General features: G+C 37.3%; 1 protein-coding gene across 6 annotated transcripts; it reads left to right on the top strand.

Annotated features, from left to right (window-relative positions):
* Positions 1–839: 839 nt before the first annotated feature.
* Positions 840–18,357, top strand: LOC110629101. Of its 6 annotated transcripts, XM_043956383.1 has the most exons (18): positions 840–993; positions 1,145–1,210; positions 1,859–2,015; positions 3,547–5,135; positions 5,227–5,718; positions 6,320–6,463; positions 6,615–6,934; positions 7,110–7,582; positions 7,866–7,918; positions 8,012–8,119; positions 8,198–9,975; positions 10,165–10,273; positions 15,034–15,214; positions 16,133–16,200; positions 16,285–16,400; positions 16,486–17,376; positions 17,919–18,009; positions 18,083–18,357. In XM_043956383.1, exons 3-18 carry the CDS (start codon positions 1,969–1,971, stop codon positions 18,100–18,102), a joined length of 6,480 nt encoding a protein of 2,159 aa, XP_043812318.1. In that variant the 5' UTR covers positions 840–993; positions 1,145–1,210; positions 1,859–1,968; the 3' UTR covers positions 18,103–18,357. The 6 variants fall into 6 exon arrangements, with proteins under 6 accessions (XP_043812318.1, XP_021631720.1, XP_043812325.1 ...); XM_021776028.2 differs by lacking the exon at positions 1,859–2,015; XM_021776013.2 differs by lacking the exon at positions 1,859–2,015 and having other exon boundaries at positions 848–1,237.
* The last annotated feature ends 2,595 nt before the right edge of the window (positions 18,358–20,952 follow it).

Below are 20,952 nucleotides of genomic sequence, written 5' to 3'. Positions count from 1 at the left end.
AAATTATTTAGATAAATTAGCAGAACTCTATAAGTTACTTCATTTTTCAATTTAATTATGTTTATTGTCTTTTTCTAGACAATTATCATGAAATCCTCTGAATTTTTAAAAAAATTATTAGCTTATTCTTACTTTATAATCAATCAATTAAAAAGATTTTATATTTTATAAAATTAAATTCTTTAAATCATTAACCGTTTTTAACCTCGAATTGAGGCTATTGCATTATTTGCATTGATGATCTTTTTTTTTTCTAAAGTTTAAAGAACATAAGGAAACATTAATTTTCCCTGAGAAAAAAAGTTTAAAGAACAGTGTTTAGACAGAAACAATGTTTCTCATTTATTCATTTTACATATTTCTTAAACACCACGTGAAGAATATTATTCATCTGGGGATTGCCAATTACAATGTGATCCAGAAGACCAAGAGAAAAGTCATCTAATCCAACGGCTCAGAAATTTATCCACAGCACTCCACAGTTTTACTCCTAATTAAGAGCCATAGCCTCCTCTGACCCAACCCAACCTAGGCTTCCCCTGCCACGTATCCTCCACAAGATATCACTTTGGATTTCACAAAATCCACGGTCAACCCACTCTTCGGTTACCATCTCTCTCTCACAGAACCCTTTATCACCGTTTAAACCTTCCCCCCCTCATTAATCGGACGGCTACCAGGCCTGCTGTCACAAGTTCCATCACTGCAATGATATTGCTCTTTACACTTTATCAGACGTGTGCAAACTTGCCACGTGTAATGTTCCATTCCGTTTGCATCCGTTGGATCATGTCTAACTCGGAATACGGAGTACCCCACTTTTTTCAAATTCGATCACCTTCACTTGTTCACTCTCCCCTATCGAACGAGCCCGTTTTCGTTTACCTAGAAGAAAAATCTATACTCTCTTTTTCTCTAACTCACCTGCTTGGCCTTTTGGTCTTTCGATTATCCGAAACCCTAGCTCGATCCGCCGGCGAATTAAAGATTCCGGTGAGTATACGGTCTTTAGTGAGCAGAAATTGTTTGTGTTTGGTAGTTTTGTGTCACTTGATTAGGTTTTACTTTTAGCTGAAAGTGAGCGAATTTAGGAGTGAGGGAGGCTAATTTCAGCTTTTTCATCGTGGTTATTGTGGAACGATAGATGAGCTTACGATTGGGGAAGAGTTGAGGATCAACCGGCCTGGATTTCGTCACCGAATGGAGGGAGGTAGCGTCTCTAGACTTACTTGTTCTGGTACTGTTCATTTCCTACTTTATTTTTTTTCTAGTAAAACAGAAAATAAGGTTAGGCTTTTTGTTCTTGTTATGATAACGAGTGCAAGTGGAAAACGGAATATTGTTTATGTTTTTGGCTTAGAAATGGTGAATTTAAGTTTAAAGCCTCGAGACTCTCTCTCTCCCCCGTCCAAAAAAATATCTAAAAAATACTTAGTTATGGGGCTAGGAAGCGGCTATTTTATTTGTTGATGTTATTAAATGTTTAAGAAGCTTGAACTAGGGTTCTGTGTATTGCTAGCTGAATGGAATTGATTGATGAGTTCACAGAGAGAGTAGTGAGCAGAAATTTGTGACATTTGTTTACTTTTCTCTAAGCCATGTCATGTGACATTTGTGTGCACACTAGTGCATATATATAATTCGCAAAGTTTGTGCTGATATCTAGTAATTAGTAGTTTATCAGGAGATTGAATTAATTTTTTATTATAATTCTAATATCTTTTTTGCTTTTTTTATTTTTATCTTGATTTTCTCTGTTAATTTGTATTGATTGGAACAGCACAGCCATGTAGAATAGATACTTGTTCTGATGTGCAGCAAAATTTCTTGATTCATTATTTGTTTGTCCTTCTGCTAGTCATATTGGAGCTTGTTCAGCTGATCCCTAGGGCTCAGCAATAGGCAGGACCCATAGAAATCCAATCCTCAGCAGTCAAGTAGGATTTAATCCTAGGCCATTTGGACTCCATGCTAGGGCGCCAGACAGACATAACAGGGTCACCGGAACCTCCTAGGTATGATTGTGAGGGTTTTGGAGATATTACAAATAGAATCAAGGTTGATTTCCCTGAATATCATTAAAAGTTAGACCTTAGTGTCTTTGTAAATTGGCTAGGCAATCTGGATGACTATTTATATTGTTATTCTTGGATATTTAATTGAGTTTAGGGTGTATTTCTATCATCATGCAGACTATGCAGTGAATGTCTGCTAGTTTTCTGGTAGAGTTAGGAACACAGAGGGAGAGATTAACAAGAATTTAAGAACAAGGCTGCTGTTATAGATTTCTTAATCAGGAAATATCACTACTCTCTTGTACAAAGAACAAACAAAGAGAATACATCCAGGAGTATTCTCCCGTCTAGCTCAGCTAGCTCAGCTCAAGCTGAAAGAAATGTTTCTAAAAGGAAAAAAAAAAATAAAGATGTCCTCTTACATGAGGCAGACCTTATTTATGTAACAGGATGGAATAACAACCCAATATTTCCTCTTCATGAATTCAGGGGATCTTCTCAATGGCAAAACCTCTTCCTTTGTCTTTTCTACAGCTGTCCATTCCGGATCCTTCTCTCCCCTAAATATTCTTTCGGTGGTAAACCCTTAGTGGTTTTGTTCCTGGGCTTAATTCTTCTGGACCCTTTTTCTGGGCTGCTTCTAACATTTTCTCTTGAAAATGGTGTAACCATGCAGGTCAACTTTCTCTCTCATTAACAAACACATTGTGGATTGATTAGATTGTAAGTTTTCATTTTCTTCTCATCTGTCCCTCCCTTTTTCATCATATTTCCAAACTGTTAGTAAATTATCTCCTATATTTCTGGTGCCATTTCTAGGCCTCACTTCCACCTAGGCGCAATAGAAACCTGTAGTGGCTATTCTTTTTTCCCCTTAAGCTCCACTTTTATAAACTCTTTCCTATATCCTGTCTGGAAGCCATTCTCTCTCCAAAAAGGAACTTTTTCTCTTCTCTAACAGTTGCACTTTATTGTATCAATCAACAACTAGACTTTTCTGTATGCAAACTCAAACTCTTCATTCAAATAAAATTTTATGGTTGTATCAAGGAGGCCAATTTGATTGCTGTGGCTGAGGGAATGGCACCATGTGAGTTAGAGAGGCAAAAATAAAAAAAGAAACATCTAACTAACAACCTTGTAAGCTGTTCACATAACATATTTGTTGTAACCTCCCATCCATAAGCTTTTAAATTCTATGATTTTATTTAGTTTATGACCACGTATAATCAGGAAAATGGCTAGGAGGTTATTTGCCATTTTGCTTATTGGTGAATTGTTCGACAAAATGAAAAAGTAGCAGAGTCTGTAAGAGTGTAGGAGTATGATGTAGTAGTAATGTGAAAGTTGTTTCACATTTTCTGCTGAAATGGTTATTGAAAGATGTTTCATTAGTTATTAATTACTTGGTTAATGCACATTTCTCGCAAATTATATGTTTTATAACTTGGTGAAATATCTCTGTATCATTTGTATCTTGATCACATATCTCTCCCCCTCTTTTCTCTCGCTCACTATTTTACTTTGTTAGGAATACACCCATGGATTATGATGACAATGATCTTCAAAGCCAGAGTTTTCATTTAGCTGGTGAAGGGAGCAATAAATTTCCTCCTGTTTTACAGCCGTATGCTCTTCCAAAGTTTGATTTTGATGACAGTCTTCATGGAACTTTAAGGTTTGATAGTTTGGTTGAAACTGAGGTTTTTCTGGGCATTGAAAATAACGAAGATAGCCAGTGGATTGAAGATTTCTCTCGGGGTAGTAGTGGGATACAGTTCAGTCCAGGTGCTGCAGAGTCTTGCTCAATTTCAAGGTGCAACAATGTCTGGTCTGAGGCAACCTCCTCAGAATCTGTTGAGATGTTATTAAAATCTGTTGGCCTGGAAGAACATATTCCTGCACAAATTAATACGAAGGAATCAGATGGCTGTGATGAACTGGGTTGCATAGTAAAACAAATGGAGCCCAGCTCAAAACAGGATACTAGTATACCAGCTAGAGTGGTAGGTATTACAAGTTTACAGCCCACTTTACAGCCAGGTGAAATTCCAGAAAAATTTTCTGTGTTAAATGATGATGGCGGACAGCAGCCTCAGGTTGAGGATAGTTCACAGATTCATCAAGCCAATGCATCTGGTGATCCATGTTTAGGTGACCTAACTGCTATTAGTGTAGAGGTCAGGTTAGCCAGTGCTGAGGGGAGTCATTTCAGTGATGATAAATGTAATGATGTGAATGAAAAGGAAGTCGATACTGTTATTAATGAATCTTTTGATAACCGGACACAAGAAGGTTCTTCTCCTGTGAAACAAACTAATAATACATTTGCTACTGCAGAAGTCATCATTACGAGCAATGATGGATTGATTAATGAAGGTTTGTCAAATCATATAAATGAGGTTGCTGATAAAAATGAAGATGTTTCAGGAACAGATATGCGTGAGCACCTGGAGGAAGGGGGTGTGTTAAGTCAAGGACTTCAAATGCATGCTCTGGTTTTGAATGCAGAAGTGGATGAAAGGGACACTTCTCATTTGAACAATCCTCTTTGCATGACCTCAGAGGAATCTATGGAAGAAGCAACTGAAATTGAAAATAACATGGGCAATGTGGAAGAACCTAATGTAACACCCAAGGAGGATTCTGGCTTAGAAATGCATGTACATTCTGTAGTGCCACTCTTGGTGGTTGAAGGAAATACTACAGTTGAAAGGCATGAAATTGAGAAGTCAGATCCATCCGACATTATATGCGCTGAAGATAAAGTGGATGAAAGCAGTGGCCATGCAGCTGTTAATTATAGTTTGCCTGAAGTCTGTTATTCGGCTGAGTTCATTAATGAGACACATGCTGAGTGCCATGTTTCATTACCTGCAATTGTTGACTGCATGCAAATGTGTGAAGAAAATGAGGTCCCCAAACAATGTGATGTTGACAAATGTGATAAAGATGTTCCTGTTACTGAGCAAAAAGAGAGCATGCATTTGGAAGCTGATGTTAGTGAAAGCAATAAAATAACCGATAAAGAGGTTGGGACATCTGAGGGTAGCAGTAGCACAGAAAATGAGTTGCTAGTTTCTAAACCTCAATCAGAATCTACTGCTGGAAACGAATCAGGTAAATGTTGAATTCTTACTTTGCTGACTCTTAGCCATGAAGCTTGCACAATTGAGTTATTGTGGAACTCTTTTTCTCTTATCTTTTGCAGCTTTAGATTTCACCTCCAAAAGTGCTGATTTGTCCTGTAATACACTGGATGATGTACCTGAGTCTTCCAAGAATGGCAATAGTACAGATGCGGTTATTGATCACAAGGATGTTAACGTATCATATTTACCTCTGGTGCTTGCTTGCTCAGATAGAGAGGACGAAAATGTTGCCAAGATTTCTTCCGAAGCAAGTTTATCTGATCATAAGGCATCTTATCAAGTAACAACTGTTTCTGAACCTGAGCAAGAATTGTCTACTGCTGCTGAGCAGATGATGTGTGAGCCAGTTGATAATTCTGTGGCAGCGGAGAATGCTTGTAAAACAGAAAGACAAATAGAACCTCTTGATGTAGTAATTGAAAAGGTCAGCCAGGACTGCACTAAGGATAAAGAATTGTGTCCAGCTCCTTGTGATTCAACTGCAAACGAGGGAGATAGCATTGAAGCACTAGTAGAAGAAAATGATGACAAGAAAGCTAGAAATGTTTCAGGTGAGCATCTGTAATCTGCATAACAAGTGCATGAAGACTTGTGAATTAATTATTTTTTGTTATTCTTGGAATTACATGTAATTCCTTAACATATGGAGCTTGGTGTGCTAGTGCTAATTCTAGTTGTCTAGTTTTCTCTGTAGCTTATTCATAAGGCTGTGTGCCAGTAATGCCAACTGTGTAACCTCAGCTTGCAATTTGATTGTACATGAGCGCTCTCTCTCTTGTTTTATGTGTTGATAGTTTTTTGTTTCTTTTTTTTTTTGGCTGTGTGTGTGTGTGTGTGAACTATTCTTTTGTGAAATTTAGTGTTCAAACGTAGAAAACATTGCAATTGTTGTCTTTTTCTGTTCAATAGAAAAACCAGTAATCAGATGCTTCAGGTTGGATTAAATTGGCCTTTTTTGCTAATTCAACATGCAGTTGAACCTTTTTGAACCTTTTTAGTTATATATGGAATATAGATATTGGATTAATGCATTCATGTTTGAAATTTTAACAATGGGTTTCTTTTTCCCTTTTTCTATTTGCGAGATATTTTGTCATTTCTCATACTGAAAGTTGGTGTATTTTTGTCATTTGAACTTCTGCTTTTATACAGAACCAACTGTAGACAGTGAGATGCTTGGACCCTCGGCCTTAAAGGAGTCTTGCCCGGATAGTAATCAGAAAGGACAGGAGGAGCATAGTGCCGTGGTACCTAGAGATAATAGTTTTCAGCAACCTGCTGTTCAAAGCTCTAATGGTAGACCAGTTAATATCATTTGTTGGTTAAGATTTACATTTACTGTTATTTCTGTTTGCCATCTTAGTTTGTATATGTTTTAATTACTATGAAATTCAGGAGGATGCCTTCTCTTCTGTATTTTCTGAATCCCAAGATATGCTTTGTGCAGTAGAACATGGAAGTAGTGCTGATCTTGACAAGGCAGCTGGTGGTTCCCCTACTGTTATTAGAACTACTGACCTTTCTCGTGATGAGAGTAACAAGGAGGAACTCCAAAGATCGTCAGATCAGAGTGTTTCAGTTTCTGAGGTAACTGATGGTGATGTCACCAAAATACAGTCTGCTTCTAAGGATCCTCCAAGTCAACATGATGCCTCTAAAGATGAGAATAGTTTTACCTTTGAGGTCAGTCCAATGGCAGATTTGCCTCGGAGGGATTCCCAGAAATGGCGGCCCTTTTCAAATACAGAAGGTGGCAAAGCATCCCCGGTGAGTTTATCATGTTTACCCTGATCCTATAACTTTCATACTTAGATTACTTATGTTTTCTGATATATGTCCTTTCTGTGTCAACTGTAATCTGTAGGTATATGTACTGTGAGATAACACCTAACAATCAATATGATCCTGTACTAATTTGTTTTCCTTTCTGTCCTTTCTAAAGATTGTGGATGGATCTACTTCGAGTTCTGGTTTTGGCCAATTAGATCCCAAAATTGCTCAAGGTATTACTCATGGAAGTCCAAAGGTTCCTGATGTAGCTGTTGCACGTGGTGCTTCAAAAGGTAGCTCTGAGCGTAAAACAAGACGTGCTTCAGGTAAGGCAACAGCAAAAGAAACTGCTAAGAAGGGAAATCCTGTTAAAGTAGCATCATCTGTGAGATCAGAAAGAGGAGACAAAACAACCCATGTGTCCCTGAGCCCATCTGGTGTTTCTCAACTTGTGCAATCCAGTGAGATGCAGCACCATGGACATGTGGATTCCAGTAATGTAAAACCACCATTTGTTCTTGCAACATCAACTTCTGGTCTGCCGGATTTGAATTCTTCCATTTTAGCTGCAGCGTTTCAGCAACCTTTCACAGATGTACAGCAAGTGCAATTGCGTGCTCAGATCTTTGTTTATGGAGCTTTGATGTGGGTTCCATTCTTTTATTTTTTATTTTTTTTATATTGTTGCTAACAACACATTAGCATAGATAATGTTGGAGCTGGCTAAATTAACATTATAAATGTGATCGAGGTGCTTTTGGATGTCTTTGGTGATACACTTGCACCTCCATCTGCACCCATCCCAGACAAAATATGATGAAAAAAGAAAAGATAAGGGATTAGGTGGCGTTTGTCTTATTGTTTTTTCTTCAAAAAGATTTCTGGTTTTATGATTATGATTCTACGGTGTTTGATATTATTCGTGCAGACAAGGAACACCTCCTGATGAAGCATATATGATATCTGCATTTGGAGGACCTGGTAAGCGTTCTTCTTCCTCCCTCTTTATCTTTCTCTCTCTCTGATGGCCCTTGACATTTGATGTTGGAATTTTCTGCTGTTGTGGACCTGTAGATGGCAGTAGGAGCATTTGGGAGAAGGCATGGCGCTTGTGTATAGAAAGGCTTCATAGTCAAAAGTCTCATCTCATTACCCCTGAGACGCCTCTGCAATCTCGGTCAGGTATCTGTCTGGTTTAAAGCTTATTAGTTATGATTTGAGTTTGGTCCAGAGCAAGTGTTTCAAAATTGAGATTTACAGGTGCTAGAGCTCCTGAGCAATCAAGTAAACAAAGCGCGCTTCAAAGTATGGTCTCCTCACCTGCTGTTCGTGGCAGCAGCAAGGGTGCTACAATAGTGAATCCCATTGTACCTCCCTCTTCACCACTTTGGAGCATGCCTACTCCTGGTGACACTTTGCAAACAAGTGGCATGCCAAGGAGTCCAGTTATGGATTATCAACGAGCACTTTCTCCTCTGCATCCTCATCAAGGTCCTGTTATCAGGAATTTTGTTGGGCATGGACCTTCTTGGCTATCTCAGGCTCCTTTTGGCGGCCCTTGGGTTGCATCTCCACAGGCTTCTGCTCTTGACACAAGTGGTCGTTTTTCTGTGCAATTGCCTATCACTGAGACAGTTCAATTGACACCTGTAAAAGAATCATCTGTGCCCCACTCATCTGGTGCAAAGCCTACTGTTCCCATGGTTCAGAGTGCAACTTCTGCTGGTGTTTCTGTGCTTGATGCGAAAATGGTAACAGCAGCAGCCAATCAAACTTCTGCTGATCCAAAGCCTAGAAAAAGAAAAAAGACTTCAGTTTCTGAGAATCCTGGACAGAATGTTTTACCACCTCCTCATGTGGAACCAATTATTGCTTCTGTTGTTGCAAATCCGGTGTCTACTCCTATTGCCAGCACAACTCCTGTTGGGTTTTTTCCTAAAGCCCCCACAGAGAAATTTATTACATCTGTAACTCCTACATCTTCAGATCTGATGTTGGGGGTCCAGAATGTGGAAACAAGGGCAATTTCGTCCGAGGATACCCTTGGTAAGATAAAGGAGGCTAGGCTGCAGGCAGAGGATGCTGCTGCTCTTGCTGCTTCTGCTGCTACTCATAGCCAGGAAATATGGGATCAGTTAGATAGGCAGAAAAATTCAGGATTGTTACCAGATGTTGAAACCAAGCTAGCTTCTGCAGCTGTTGCAATAGCAGCTGCTGCTGCTGTTGCAAAGGCGGCAGCTGCAGCTGCCAAGGTTGCATCAGATGCTGCAATGCAAGCTAAACTGATGGCTGAAGAAGCAGTAGTTTCTTGTGGTCACCACAACCCTAGTCAGCTCAATGTAATATCTCTATCTGATGGCATGAAAATTATGGGTAAGGCTACACCTGCATCTATTTTGCAGGGAGGTGATGGAACAAACAGTTCCAGTTCAATTCTTGTTGCTGCAAAGGAGGCTGCTAGAAGGAATGTTGAAACCACTTTGGCTGCATCAAAACGAGCTGAAAATATGGATGCCATAGTAAAAGCTGCTGAGTTGGCAGCAGAAGCTGTGTCTCAAGCTGGTAAAATAGTAGCTATGGGTGATCCTTTATCATTGAGTGAGCTTGTAGCTGCTGGCCCAGGGGGTTATTGGAAAGTAGGACAAGTGACTTCTGAGCTGGTTTCTAAATCAAATGACATAGGTGGAGGAAATATGAACGTGGGCAGTGGTGGAGGTCCAGATACTTCTACCAGGCAGTTAAAAGAGGTTGCATCAGACGAGAAAGGAAATCAGATCTCTGACATTGGGAAGTCACCTACTTCTAGAGTTGTATCTAGTGAGGAACATGGGAGATTATTAGATGGTGTCTCTGGCTCTTGTGCAATCACTGCAAAGGATGCCAAAGGGCAAAAGGGCCGCAAGGCTTCTGATTTAACCAAAACCATCGGTGTGGTCCCTGAATCAGAGAAAGGAGCTATATATTCCACTGTTCAGAATGAGTATGGAAAGGGAGAAACTCTAAAAGAGAATAGCATTAAGGAGAGTTCCATTGTCGAGGTTTGAAATTTCTAACTTTGCACAATTGCATTTTTCACTTTCTATTGCAGTAAATTGTGTTTTGTGCTGATGTGGATTTGAAACATTGTTCCTTCTTAATGTCTTATCTGGTTTCTCTTCTTCCTCTTTTTTTTTTTGGCTGGTGTTAACATTTTAAGCCTTTTATTTTGTTGTTACTATTATTGAAAGGTTTTCAAAGATGGGAGTGGATTTAAGGCCGCCTGGTTCCCAGCCAAAGTTTTGAGTTTAAAGGAGGGAAAGGCTTATGTGAGTTACACGGAGCTTGCATCTGGTGAAGGTAATATTTTCTTCACTGAAAAACTGGTGGAGGTGCATGATTAATGGATCAACGCAATGTTGGCATCTGTGCATGTAAAAATCTTTGGAGAATCCTTCTGATGAGTGTAGAAACTCTGCTTTGCATGCATGACTGTTAAGGGTAATGCCATGTGGTCATAGCAGGAATTTGATTTTCGTCCTGATTGTATATACCCTCTAAAACTGGAATCTTAAATTGGCTGATTGTTGCATTATTGCCAAGGTTGTCAAACTCGCTTTTTCAACCTAGTATCAGTGGAAGGGCTGTAAAATCATATTGTAGGATCAAATGCTTAAATCTTAAGGTTTTACAATTTGTTTAAACTACCTTTTTAAAAAATACAGTTATATTTATTTAATTAGGTAAATGAGTTTTTGTAGACTTTGAGAGGAATTTTTTATTTTATTCTGATTAAATTAATTTTTATAAGATTTGAGTATTTATATACAAAGAATCAAACTAAATTAGAAATATTTACAATAAGAATAAAATTCCTTAAATCAAACCTAATTAGAATCCCAAAGATTTTAATCCTTTTAATTAGGAACCTTTTATGTTGGTCAACACTCCCCCTCAAGTTGATGCATTGATATCGCACATACCCCACTTGCAAATCAAGGTCTGATAGGTAGCCCTTTGGTAAACACATTAGCTAGCTGGTCATCGGAAGTTATATGATATAACCTCAAGACACCATTTATTAACTTCTCTTTAATAAAATATCGATCAATTTCTATGTACTTTATTCGGTTATGTTGAACCGGATTGTAAACTATACTGATGACAGCTTTGTTGTCAAAGTACAGGGGGAGTTTGTCTCTCTCCAAGAATTTCAATTCCTTCTACAATCTCTGCAATCATAAGAGTTCACAAACGCCTTTGTGCCATTGCTCTATATTTCGTCTCAGCACTTGATCGAGTAACAACACTTTGCTTTTTACTTCTCCAAGCGACAAGGTTTCCTCCCACAAGTGTACAGTAACCACTAGTCGTCTTTTTATCATCAAGGTATCCAGCCCAATTTGCATCTATGAATGAATGTATGCGAAAATGACCGTGTTTAGAGAATAGATCTTTTTCAGAAGTAGACTTCAAGTATTGCAAAATGCGAAAAACAGCTTGCATGTGAGATTCACGAGGATCATGCATAAATTGACTGACTAAGCTGACTGCATATACTATATCTGTGTCTGGTGGAGTATGCGAAAGATAAATCAATCTGCCTACCAATCTCTGATATCTGCCCATATCTACTGATTCACCGATTTCTCCGTGTAGCTTGTGATTGCTCTCAATGGAAGTTTCTGCTGGTTTGCCATCTAACATACCGGTTTTTTCTAAAAGGTCCAGAATGTATTTTCTCTGAGAAATAAAGATTCTCTTTTTTGACTTGGCAACCTCCATTCTCAGAAAATATTGCAATTTTTCTAGATTTTTAGTTTTGAACTCCTGGGCCAATTTTTTCAGTCGAGTCATCTTTTCAGTATTATCTCCTGTCATTACTATGTTATCAACATAGACTATAAGGAGAGTAATTTTACCCTTGTGATGTCTGATAAATAGGGTATGGTCAACATTGCTCTACTAATAGCCGAAGGAAATCATAACTCTACTGAATTGATCAAACTAAGCTCTGGGTGACTGCTTCAACTCATGCAAGGCCTTCTTTAACCTGCACACTTTTCCTTATGTTTTTTTCATTTGCAAATCTAGGAGGATTTTCATATATATTTCCTTCTCCAAGTCTCCATAGAGAAATGCTTTTTTCACATCTTATGTTTTTTTCATTTGCAAATCTAGGAGGATTTTCATATATATTTCCTTCTCCAAGTCTCCATGGAGAAATGCTTTTTTCACATTAAGTTGATGGAGATCTCGGTCAAGGTTGACAGCGCAAGATAGCAATACTCTAATTGAGGTCATTTTGGCAACATGGACAAATGTCTCTTGGTAATTCGCTCCATAGGTTTGAGTGTATCCCTTGACCACTAGTCTAGCCTTGAATCTTTCTATTGATCTATCTGCTTTGTGTTTCACAATGAACACTCATTTGTAGCCAATAAATTTCTTTTCAGATGGGAGAGTGATAAGCTCCTAGGTCTCATTTTTTGCCAATGTTTTCATCTCTTCAATCATTGCTCATTTCCACTTAGGATCTGTAAGAGCTTCCTTCTAATCCTATAGAATAGACACAGAGGAAATAGAAAGGCAAAGGCTCTATAGGATTGAGATAAAGAATCACAAGAGAGAGTTAGAAATAGAGTGTTTTGTGCAAGATCTAATTCATTTTTTTTTAGCAATTGGTTTATTTAGATCATTAAAGGGCTCAAGGGGATAGTTTGATATTTGGAGTACAAACAATAGAACGAGTTCTAGACACAGGATTGGAAGAACTATATGCAATTCTGACAGTGTCTTTTTGTGGACATGGAAGGTAATTAAGGAAGCTTTCAGGGGAGTCTTTCATATGTCTATTTGCACCAGAATCAATAATCCATATAGCAGAATCAAGAGACGAAACAAAAGCATTATCAAAGTCCTTACATTATCTTCACAAGTTACTGCCATTTCAAGAAAACACCTCTCTTTTTCTATCAAAAAAAGTGAAAAATTATTATTAAGAAAGAATTACTGTTCATAGGTGAAAAATGCACGGGTCCAGCAGATCAGAGGTGCGACTTGAAGGCGAGTCTGCCGGAAAGGATCACTGCCGGAAAAAACCACTAGAGTACCAATGGAATTAGTAGATCAAGAGACAATTTCTAAGTGATAGAATATCCAAACAGTAGCTGCCAAAGCCAAATCCAAAGCTACTAAGGATAATCACTTTAATCGGAGTACGAAACCTCAAAACATCACCCAATTCTGCAATATCCAAGCTGAATCGATGCTAGAAGAGGAGATGAAGCTGCCGGATCTTGCCGGAAAAGGTCACACGCTCCGACACGTGGCTTTGGAGCGAAGAGAGGAAGGCGCGTGTGGGCTACACACACTTCGTCTTGTCGCTGAAATTGGACAAGAGGCCTATCTCGGGTTGCGATTTTGATCAGTAGGGGGTGGTGATACAAACAACTCACCCTAAACAGGTGATTTAGAGACGACAGATTTGGACCCAAGAAGCTGTTGTAAAATAAATTTTAAATCGACAGACCGAAGCTACAGATTTAAGAATCTGGTTTTAATACCATGTCAAATTTGGATCAGGTCTAACTCACCTCAAAAGTTAGTTTAAGGGGGTAGTTCCCATGGCTCACATAAGGGGCACATTACCCCTTCCCAAACGATGTGGAATTCAACACACCTCCTCAGGACTACACCGGAGCATGACACATTCATGGGAGGTCCAATATCAGTGGAAGGCTCTGATACCACGTAGAATTTGAGAGGAATTTTTGATGCTATTTTGATTAACTTGATCTTTACAAGTTTTGAGTATTTATACTCAAAGAATAACCTAAATTACGAATATTTTTAATAAGAATAAAATCTCTTAAATCAAGTTTAATTAGAATCTCAAAGATTTGAATCCTCCTAATTAGGAATCTTCTATGTTGGTCAACAGTTTCGTATACTTTTTAAGCATAAAAGTTATGAAGAGAAAAAAAATCTTTTTAATATATCGTTAAGTGTAATATTCAAATTATTTAATTTTAGATATAATATTTTCTTCACCAAGTTAACAATTTGAGGGTGAGTTATTTAATAATTTAATATTATGACACACACACTCTTTACATTTGAAAGCATATTTCCAAGTTTGCAATTTTAACATATTGAAATGCGAAGAATAGAAATATTTGATTAATATAAAAAGATTATAATCTTGCATGATGATTGCAGTTGCATAAACAATAGTTATTGCTATATTTAATAACTGAAAGAAATCTAGAAATGATGTTTAAGAAAATGACAATTTTTGGTAAATTATAATATAAAATTTTAAAATTTCAAATATACAAAGACCTGTAAAATTGTGTTATTTTGTTAAATTCAGTTCTCACTATTTAGAATTGTGATTTTAGTTTATTCTGATTTTACATATGTTTGATTCATTTTAGTGATTCTAACTTGAAAAATCAAACCTAAAAAAAAGGGTAAATTTCTATGAGTCGACTGGCGATTTTAAGTTTTTAACAACTATGATTGTTGCCAAATTATTTTGTTGGATTATGGCTTGTAGGAACAAGTCTAACGATGGCAAAGTGTGAAAAAAAAATAAAGAGCATATAAGTTAAGGCAAATTGAACCAAAATGGCCTAAGCCAATTTAGTCATGGGAATCCCTGTTCAGCATGGACGCATGTCTGTTTGATACACCACACTTCTGGGCCCATGATTTATAACACTTCATAGTTATGCAATTTTCACTTGCTGATGGAGGAAAAAAATATGAAAGGGTGGAGGACAAGCTAGCCATGGCATTTTCCTACAGTATTGTGATATAGATAGGATCCAGTAGTGTCTTCAGTGAAGCGTATTTGTCATGTTTGCCTGCAACTCAGATGTGTATAGCTGTTGTGCTTTGAAGAGAGAGTATAAGGATATATCTAGTCAATTTCATTATTAATTTTGGCACTGCTTAGTTGCAACTACTTTTCCCCTAAAGTTTGTCCTCATACAAGGAGGATTAGAAAAATAGAAAAAGGGGGAATCTAATAGTATTGGAATTTGTTGCTTTTATTGTGTGCATGTATTGAAATTGATAATTCAGTTATTTATCTGTTTGATTTTATTCGGCAGCCTCAGAAAAGCTAAAGGAGTGGGTTCCACTCAAAGGTGAAGGGGATGAGGCACCCAAAATACGTGTGGCCCGTCCTCATACTGCCATGCCGTTTGAAGGAACAAGGAAGAGGAGGAGAGCTGCAATTGGGGACTATAATTGGTCTGTTGGTGATAGAGTTGATGCATGGATACAAGATAGGTATGCATGTATATATCATTGATGTATGGTTGTGATAAGAGTTAATGATACTAAGGTTCCTAAGTTTAATATGATGGTGTTAATTAGCTTTTGGAGAGTGGAGGAGTGAAGGGATTCATGAAATTCTTTAGCTTTGCTTGATGGTGCACAAAGCCATATCCCAAGTTTTTTTCTTTTAAAGAAATTGATGGAACTATGGAAACGCCCTTCTGGACTAGTATCTTTGCATTTCATTTTTCCCCCTTGTACAGTGAATGCATAGAAATATTGTAGCAAAATTTTCAAACCCTAGTTACTAGAGAAAGGCTGATTTTCTAGTTCATGTTGGAGGTTTCTCACCATGGGATATAGCTCTTGCAAGGAAATAGGCTAAGATCATGTTATTTGATCAGGAGACTCACTTTCCACTTTCCAATTTATAAATTTCCTGTGCTTGGTTGACATAAGCTGACTTCCATTTTTTGGTTATTATTTCGACTCTATCACTACTGATTGTATCCTTTTTCTTTCTTTTCTTACCTCTCTTTGGTCTCTCCATATATAGTTGGGTCTTGTGTCCTATCTCTTTATGGATGCTCTTGTTTGTTGGTTTTCTTTTCTCGCCCCTCAATGTCTCTTATTCTATTTGGTTTTCCATCAACTACATTACTAGTCTTATAGGTTATTGCTTTTCTAGTAGGAACTTGTGGTTTAACACTTTCTAACATCTCATATTTATTTATTATTTATTTACCTATTTTTAATTTCAAAAAGATTAGTGCTGGAATTTTAGTTGTTATATGTTATTGATACAAGTAGTATTTGTTATTTCTTGTGCACCAGACCTCACTCGGGCTCACCAATGCACCTCTCACCTAGGCTTCCGGAACTCTAGGTGCCTTTAATAACTATGATAATTTTGCTTTTTTATTCTTTCAGCTGGTGGGAAGGAGTGGTAACTGAACAGAGTAAGAAAGATCAGCCAATGGTAACTGTCAATTTTCCAGGTGTGTGAATGATGGTCTAGTTCAATGACCACCCAAAATTTTCTGTTTTAGTTGATAATCATAGGTGAATTTCTGCCCTTGCAGCTCAAGGAGAAACAGCAGTACTTAAACCGTGGGAACTTCGGCCTTCTCTCATATGGAAAGATGAGGAATGGATTGAATGGTCAAATTCAGGAGAGAAGAGGCACTCTTCTCATGGGGTGATTATTTGCATTTAATTACCATTTGTTTTCTCCCTGGTTAACTTTTTTGTGCTTGGTTGCACTAACCTATACGTGTGTTCAGGTTGATACCCCACAAGTGAAGCGACCAAGGGTGCGTAGCCCTGTTGTGGAGGCCAAGGGAAAGGGTAAGGCCTCAAGAAGTATTGATGCAATGGAATCTGATAAATCTGATGATCCAACATTATTAGATTTATCAGCTGATGAAAAACTATTCAACATTGGTAAAAGCACTAAAGTTGAGAACAGGCCTGGTTCAATGAGAATGACAAGGACTGGATTGCAGAAGCAAGGATCTAGAGTAATATTTGGTGTACCTAAGCCTGGAAAGAAAAGGAAATTTATGGAAGTTAGTAAGCATTACGTTGCAGATCGGAGTAGTCAACTCAATGAAGCAAATGATTCAGTTAAATCAACAAAGCATTTGATGCCTCAAGGAGCTGGATCCCGGGGATGGAAAAATACAAAGGCTGAATCAAATGAAAGACGAACAGCCATTCCAAAGCCCAAGGTTGTTAAGTCTGCAAAACCACAGAATGTTTCTGTTAGAACAATTCCTCAGAAGGACAACCCCACGAGCGCTGTGGTTGCCCCTCCTGATGATGGTGCTGTTGCATATAATACTACAAAGGCCAAGGATTCTTTAAACCATGGTGAAAACACTTTAGAAAAGCAGAACCTGATGGGCTTTCAATCATTTTCTGTATCTGATGGGGCGATAGAGGGCCCAGTCTTATTTTCTGCACTTGCTCTTCCATCGGATAGTGTTTCTTCTAAGAAAATGTACACGTCTAATACTAAACCTGAACGGATGAGTAAAGGAAAACTTGCCCCTGCTGGTGGAAAGTTGAGTAAAATTGAGGAGGACAAGCCATTGAATGGCAATTCTACAAAATCAACTTCTGATCCTGTTGAGCCACGGAGATCTAATCGCAGAATTCAGCCAACATCAAGAGTAAGTGCTTAGATTTTAAAAAATTATTGCCTTTCGCGATGTGACTTTTTTGCGGGTAAGTCTTATGGATGTGGTGATTATGTTTCCCATCTAAACAGGCCATCATGGTTTCCTACTTGTCCCCTTTTGCAGATTGATTTCTGCTAATCTAATTCAATACTGCTTCCTTTTAACGTACTTATCCTAGTTTCATTGGTTTCCATCTGACATTGCATGGTCCAGCTCCCCTTTAATATTCTTAAAGCATCAATTTCTATAATCCATGCATATTGGTGACAACTTAACCTGCATATTGACCTATTGGATGGAGATGGAAAGGTATGAACCCATAAAAAATAAAAGAGAGAACAAGGATTGGATTCTTGCCATTCCCTATGGTTTCTTTTATTTCATTGTTACTATTATGGACAATTTGGCGGAGGCTTTATGAGAACCTGTCGTAATATAATCCTGGGCGTTGAATAGTTGACTGGTTTTCAGCATTGGCATCTGCATGCTTTCAAATAATGTCCTGACGAGCTTTATGTTCGTGTTGTCCACAGCTATTAGAAGGGCTACAAAGCTCATTGATGGTCTCAAAAATTCCATCTGCATCACATGATAAAAGCCATAAAAGCAGGAATGCTTCTAGAGGTGAGATCTCAATTTTCTCTTTCACACATTAATGTTGTTTTGTGCATGAGCAAAACTGACTGGTTGATTGTAGCAGGGAATAACAACGGTTGAAAGACGCAGGGAAGAGTTGGATGGTCACCGGAACACAGTTGAGTAGTTTGTGTATACTTGAATAGAGGAGATAGCTAGAAATGGAAATTCTTGCTTCCTTGGGTTTAATTATGAGATGTTAGTTGGTAGATGTTCATATCAATTTTAGTGTATTATCACAATTATGATTTAATTTTATAAGGCTTTTTGCCTTAATAGGTTGTATATGGAAAATTCTCCATCTTGTTTGGGTTGAAATTGCAGGAAGCTTTTGCAGATGACCATCAACCGTTGGAATTAAACCTTTTTTAAATTTTCATTTTAGTTGGGTCATTACCGTAATCAATAATAATTTCTCACTGGTTCATATATTTTTATTTGGGAGAAATAAGAAGAGAACTGCATTCTTCATGCACCAAAAGCAAGTTGACATGTCCTTGATTTTTGTTATTGTTTTTCCTTTTCTATTTTTTGTTATTTTCATTTAGTCGGCGTTAAGGTCTTTAGAGTTTGATGATTGTATTAAAAAAAAAACTTCAATTTTTATTTCTGTTAAATAAGTTAAACCTCCATTCTAGTTTAAATGTGTGGCCGTTAAGTCATTATGAAAAGATCATTTAAATTTTCTTTTCTTCCTCTTACGCATGAAACCTTGTTCATTCACAATTTTGACCACACCACTGTATTTCTATGTTACTTCCTCTCAATTCATCGCTTTTCTTGAAGCGCATTAACTCTTTCTCAACTTACATACGTTTAGTTTTAATTCCAGTGGCAAGCGACTTGGGTAAGACCCTTCTTTTTTTCATTTTTGAAAATGCTTCCACCAATTGAACGGCAAAAACGTGTGAAATCTATCCATCATATCGGACGAGCATCAAAACTAAACGTATAAGTTTTGCTGTCCAACACTCAACTTAAAAAAAGATTGCATTTGCTGAGAAAATAATTGTGAAGAATTCCTTCATCATATGCTTCTTACAGTAGCTGTTCTGCTTCTAAACTTATGCTTTAGTCCTTGCTGTAGGACCAGCCTTGATTTTCCTTTCAGTTTCCCCTTCCCCTTCTCGCTCTTATTCCATTTTCTTTAATGCAACTCATCCACAATTTGCATGCAGCTCTGTTCTCCGCCTGAATCGTTATATCTCTCTTGCTCTCATTACCATTCAAGCCATGTGTCTGCATCCACCCAAATAGGTTGGGCGGCCTAACCCTTCTAATTACCACCCTGGATTTGTTTGGTTTATAAAAATTAGCTTATAAATATTGTGTTTATAAACCATTTGAAACTTATAAATATTTAAAATTTTGAGTAATTATAAAAATTATGTGTTTGGTTAAAATGGTTATAAATAATAAATAAGCTTTTAAAATATTTGTTAATAAGTAACTCATAAATACATTTATTATTAAAATTACTGAAAGGAAAATATATCAAATAAGATATATAGTGAAGTTTTAAAATTAAATAAAAAAAACATAATAATTTGCTTAGTCAAATAGCTTATAATCACTACAATTTATTTTTTTCAGGGCTCAAACTAAGACAAACACCATTTTTTTTTTATCATAGACCTCAACACTGTATGCATTAATAAAGCCGAAGCGCTGTTGCTTCTTGATTGGCTATATGTTCTTATTTTATTTTCCTTATGGCCATTCTTTTATCTCAAGTTTCTGAGAGCTTCAAGAGAGGGAGTGTACAGGCAACAAGAATGAGACCTTGAAGGACGGAGGAGGGAGAGGACAAAGCAACAAGGGCGGAGGAAGAGTAGAATGAGTGGGATAGTAGAGAAGTACAAAATTTTAAAAGGGTAATTTAGTCAAAGGGACTAATGTAATTGTTAAAATACAGGTGATTTGACAAATACTTAAACACCTTAAGCACTTAAGGATAATTCTCCTGAAAAATATAAACACTATTAACATAAAACAACTACCAGAGCATTCTCCTTTCAGAGGTTTTTTTTTCAAAGATAAACAATTAAATAAAGAGTAAATCACAATTTAATCTCTCTAATTTAATAAAATGTCTATTTAATTTCTCTATTTTTAAAAACCTACAATTTAATCATTGATAATTGAAAAAACTACAATTTAGTCTGTATCATTAAAATTAAAATTAACTTGTCGTCAATTTTCATAAAAATGATCAAAATAATCTTAGTTGCCACCATTAGAATTAGAGAAAACTAGAGGGACTAAACTCGACCAGACCCGATGGTGGACCATGTCGATTGTGCTGTCACCATGCGACCATCGAAAGCATGGCTTAATTTGGTATTAGCGGATATCGAAGCTCGAGCAACCCTTGCTTTTCCATTGACAACCATTGCCTTCTTTCTCAACGAAAATCGAGAGAAAACTAATTTCTTTCAGTTTCATTGCCTGTCATAATGGGTATCCATCCCGTGAGTTGACAACATCATCTTTTACGGGTATCACCGATGACAGTGACACTACGGTGAAGGGACGTGTAAGCCTTGAAATCAACGACATCATGAAGACATGCACTATTTACTAAAATCAGACAGCAGTCATCTCCCGCAATCTCGAAGTAACTAGATTTAACGTGCAATCACCACGCACGACATCTGTCTTTACCAAAGATAGGCATGTTTCACCACTAGGCTTGTGGCGTTGTCCGTCGCAGATCAATACTGAACCTTCTCATGGTAGCTGCGACGTTGGACCAACTCTGCAATGTTCAATAAATTAACAGTTTAATCTCTCATATTTTCTCTCTACGGGCGATAGAGATTAAGAGTATTTTAGTTCTTTTTAAAAAAATTAACGATAAGTTAATTCTAATTCTAACAGTATAAACTAAATTGTAATTTTTTTAAATATGAAAAACTAAATCATAAGCTT

This window comes from Manihot esculenta, chromosome 1 (assembly GCF_001659605.2).
Source record: "Manihot esculenta cultivar AM560-2 chromosome 1, M.esculenta_v8, whole genome shotgun sequence".
In the NCBI taxonomy this organism is placed as follows: domain Eukaryota; kingdom Viridiplantae; phylum Streptophyta; class Magnoliopsida; order Malpighiales; family Euphorbiaceae; genus Manihot; species Manihot esculenta.
The sequence above is the reverse complement of the archived record's forward strand: the minus strand, read 5'-3'. Positions and strand labels throughout refer to the sequence as shown.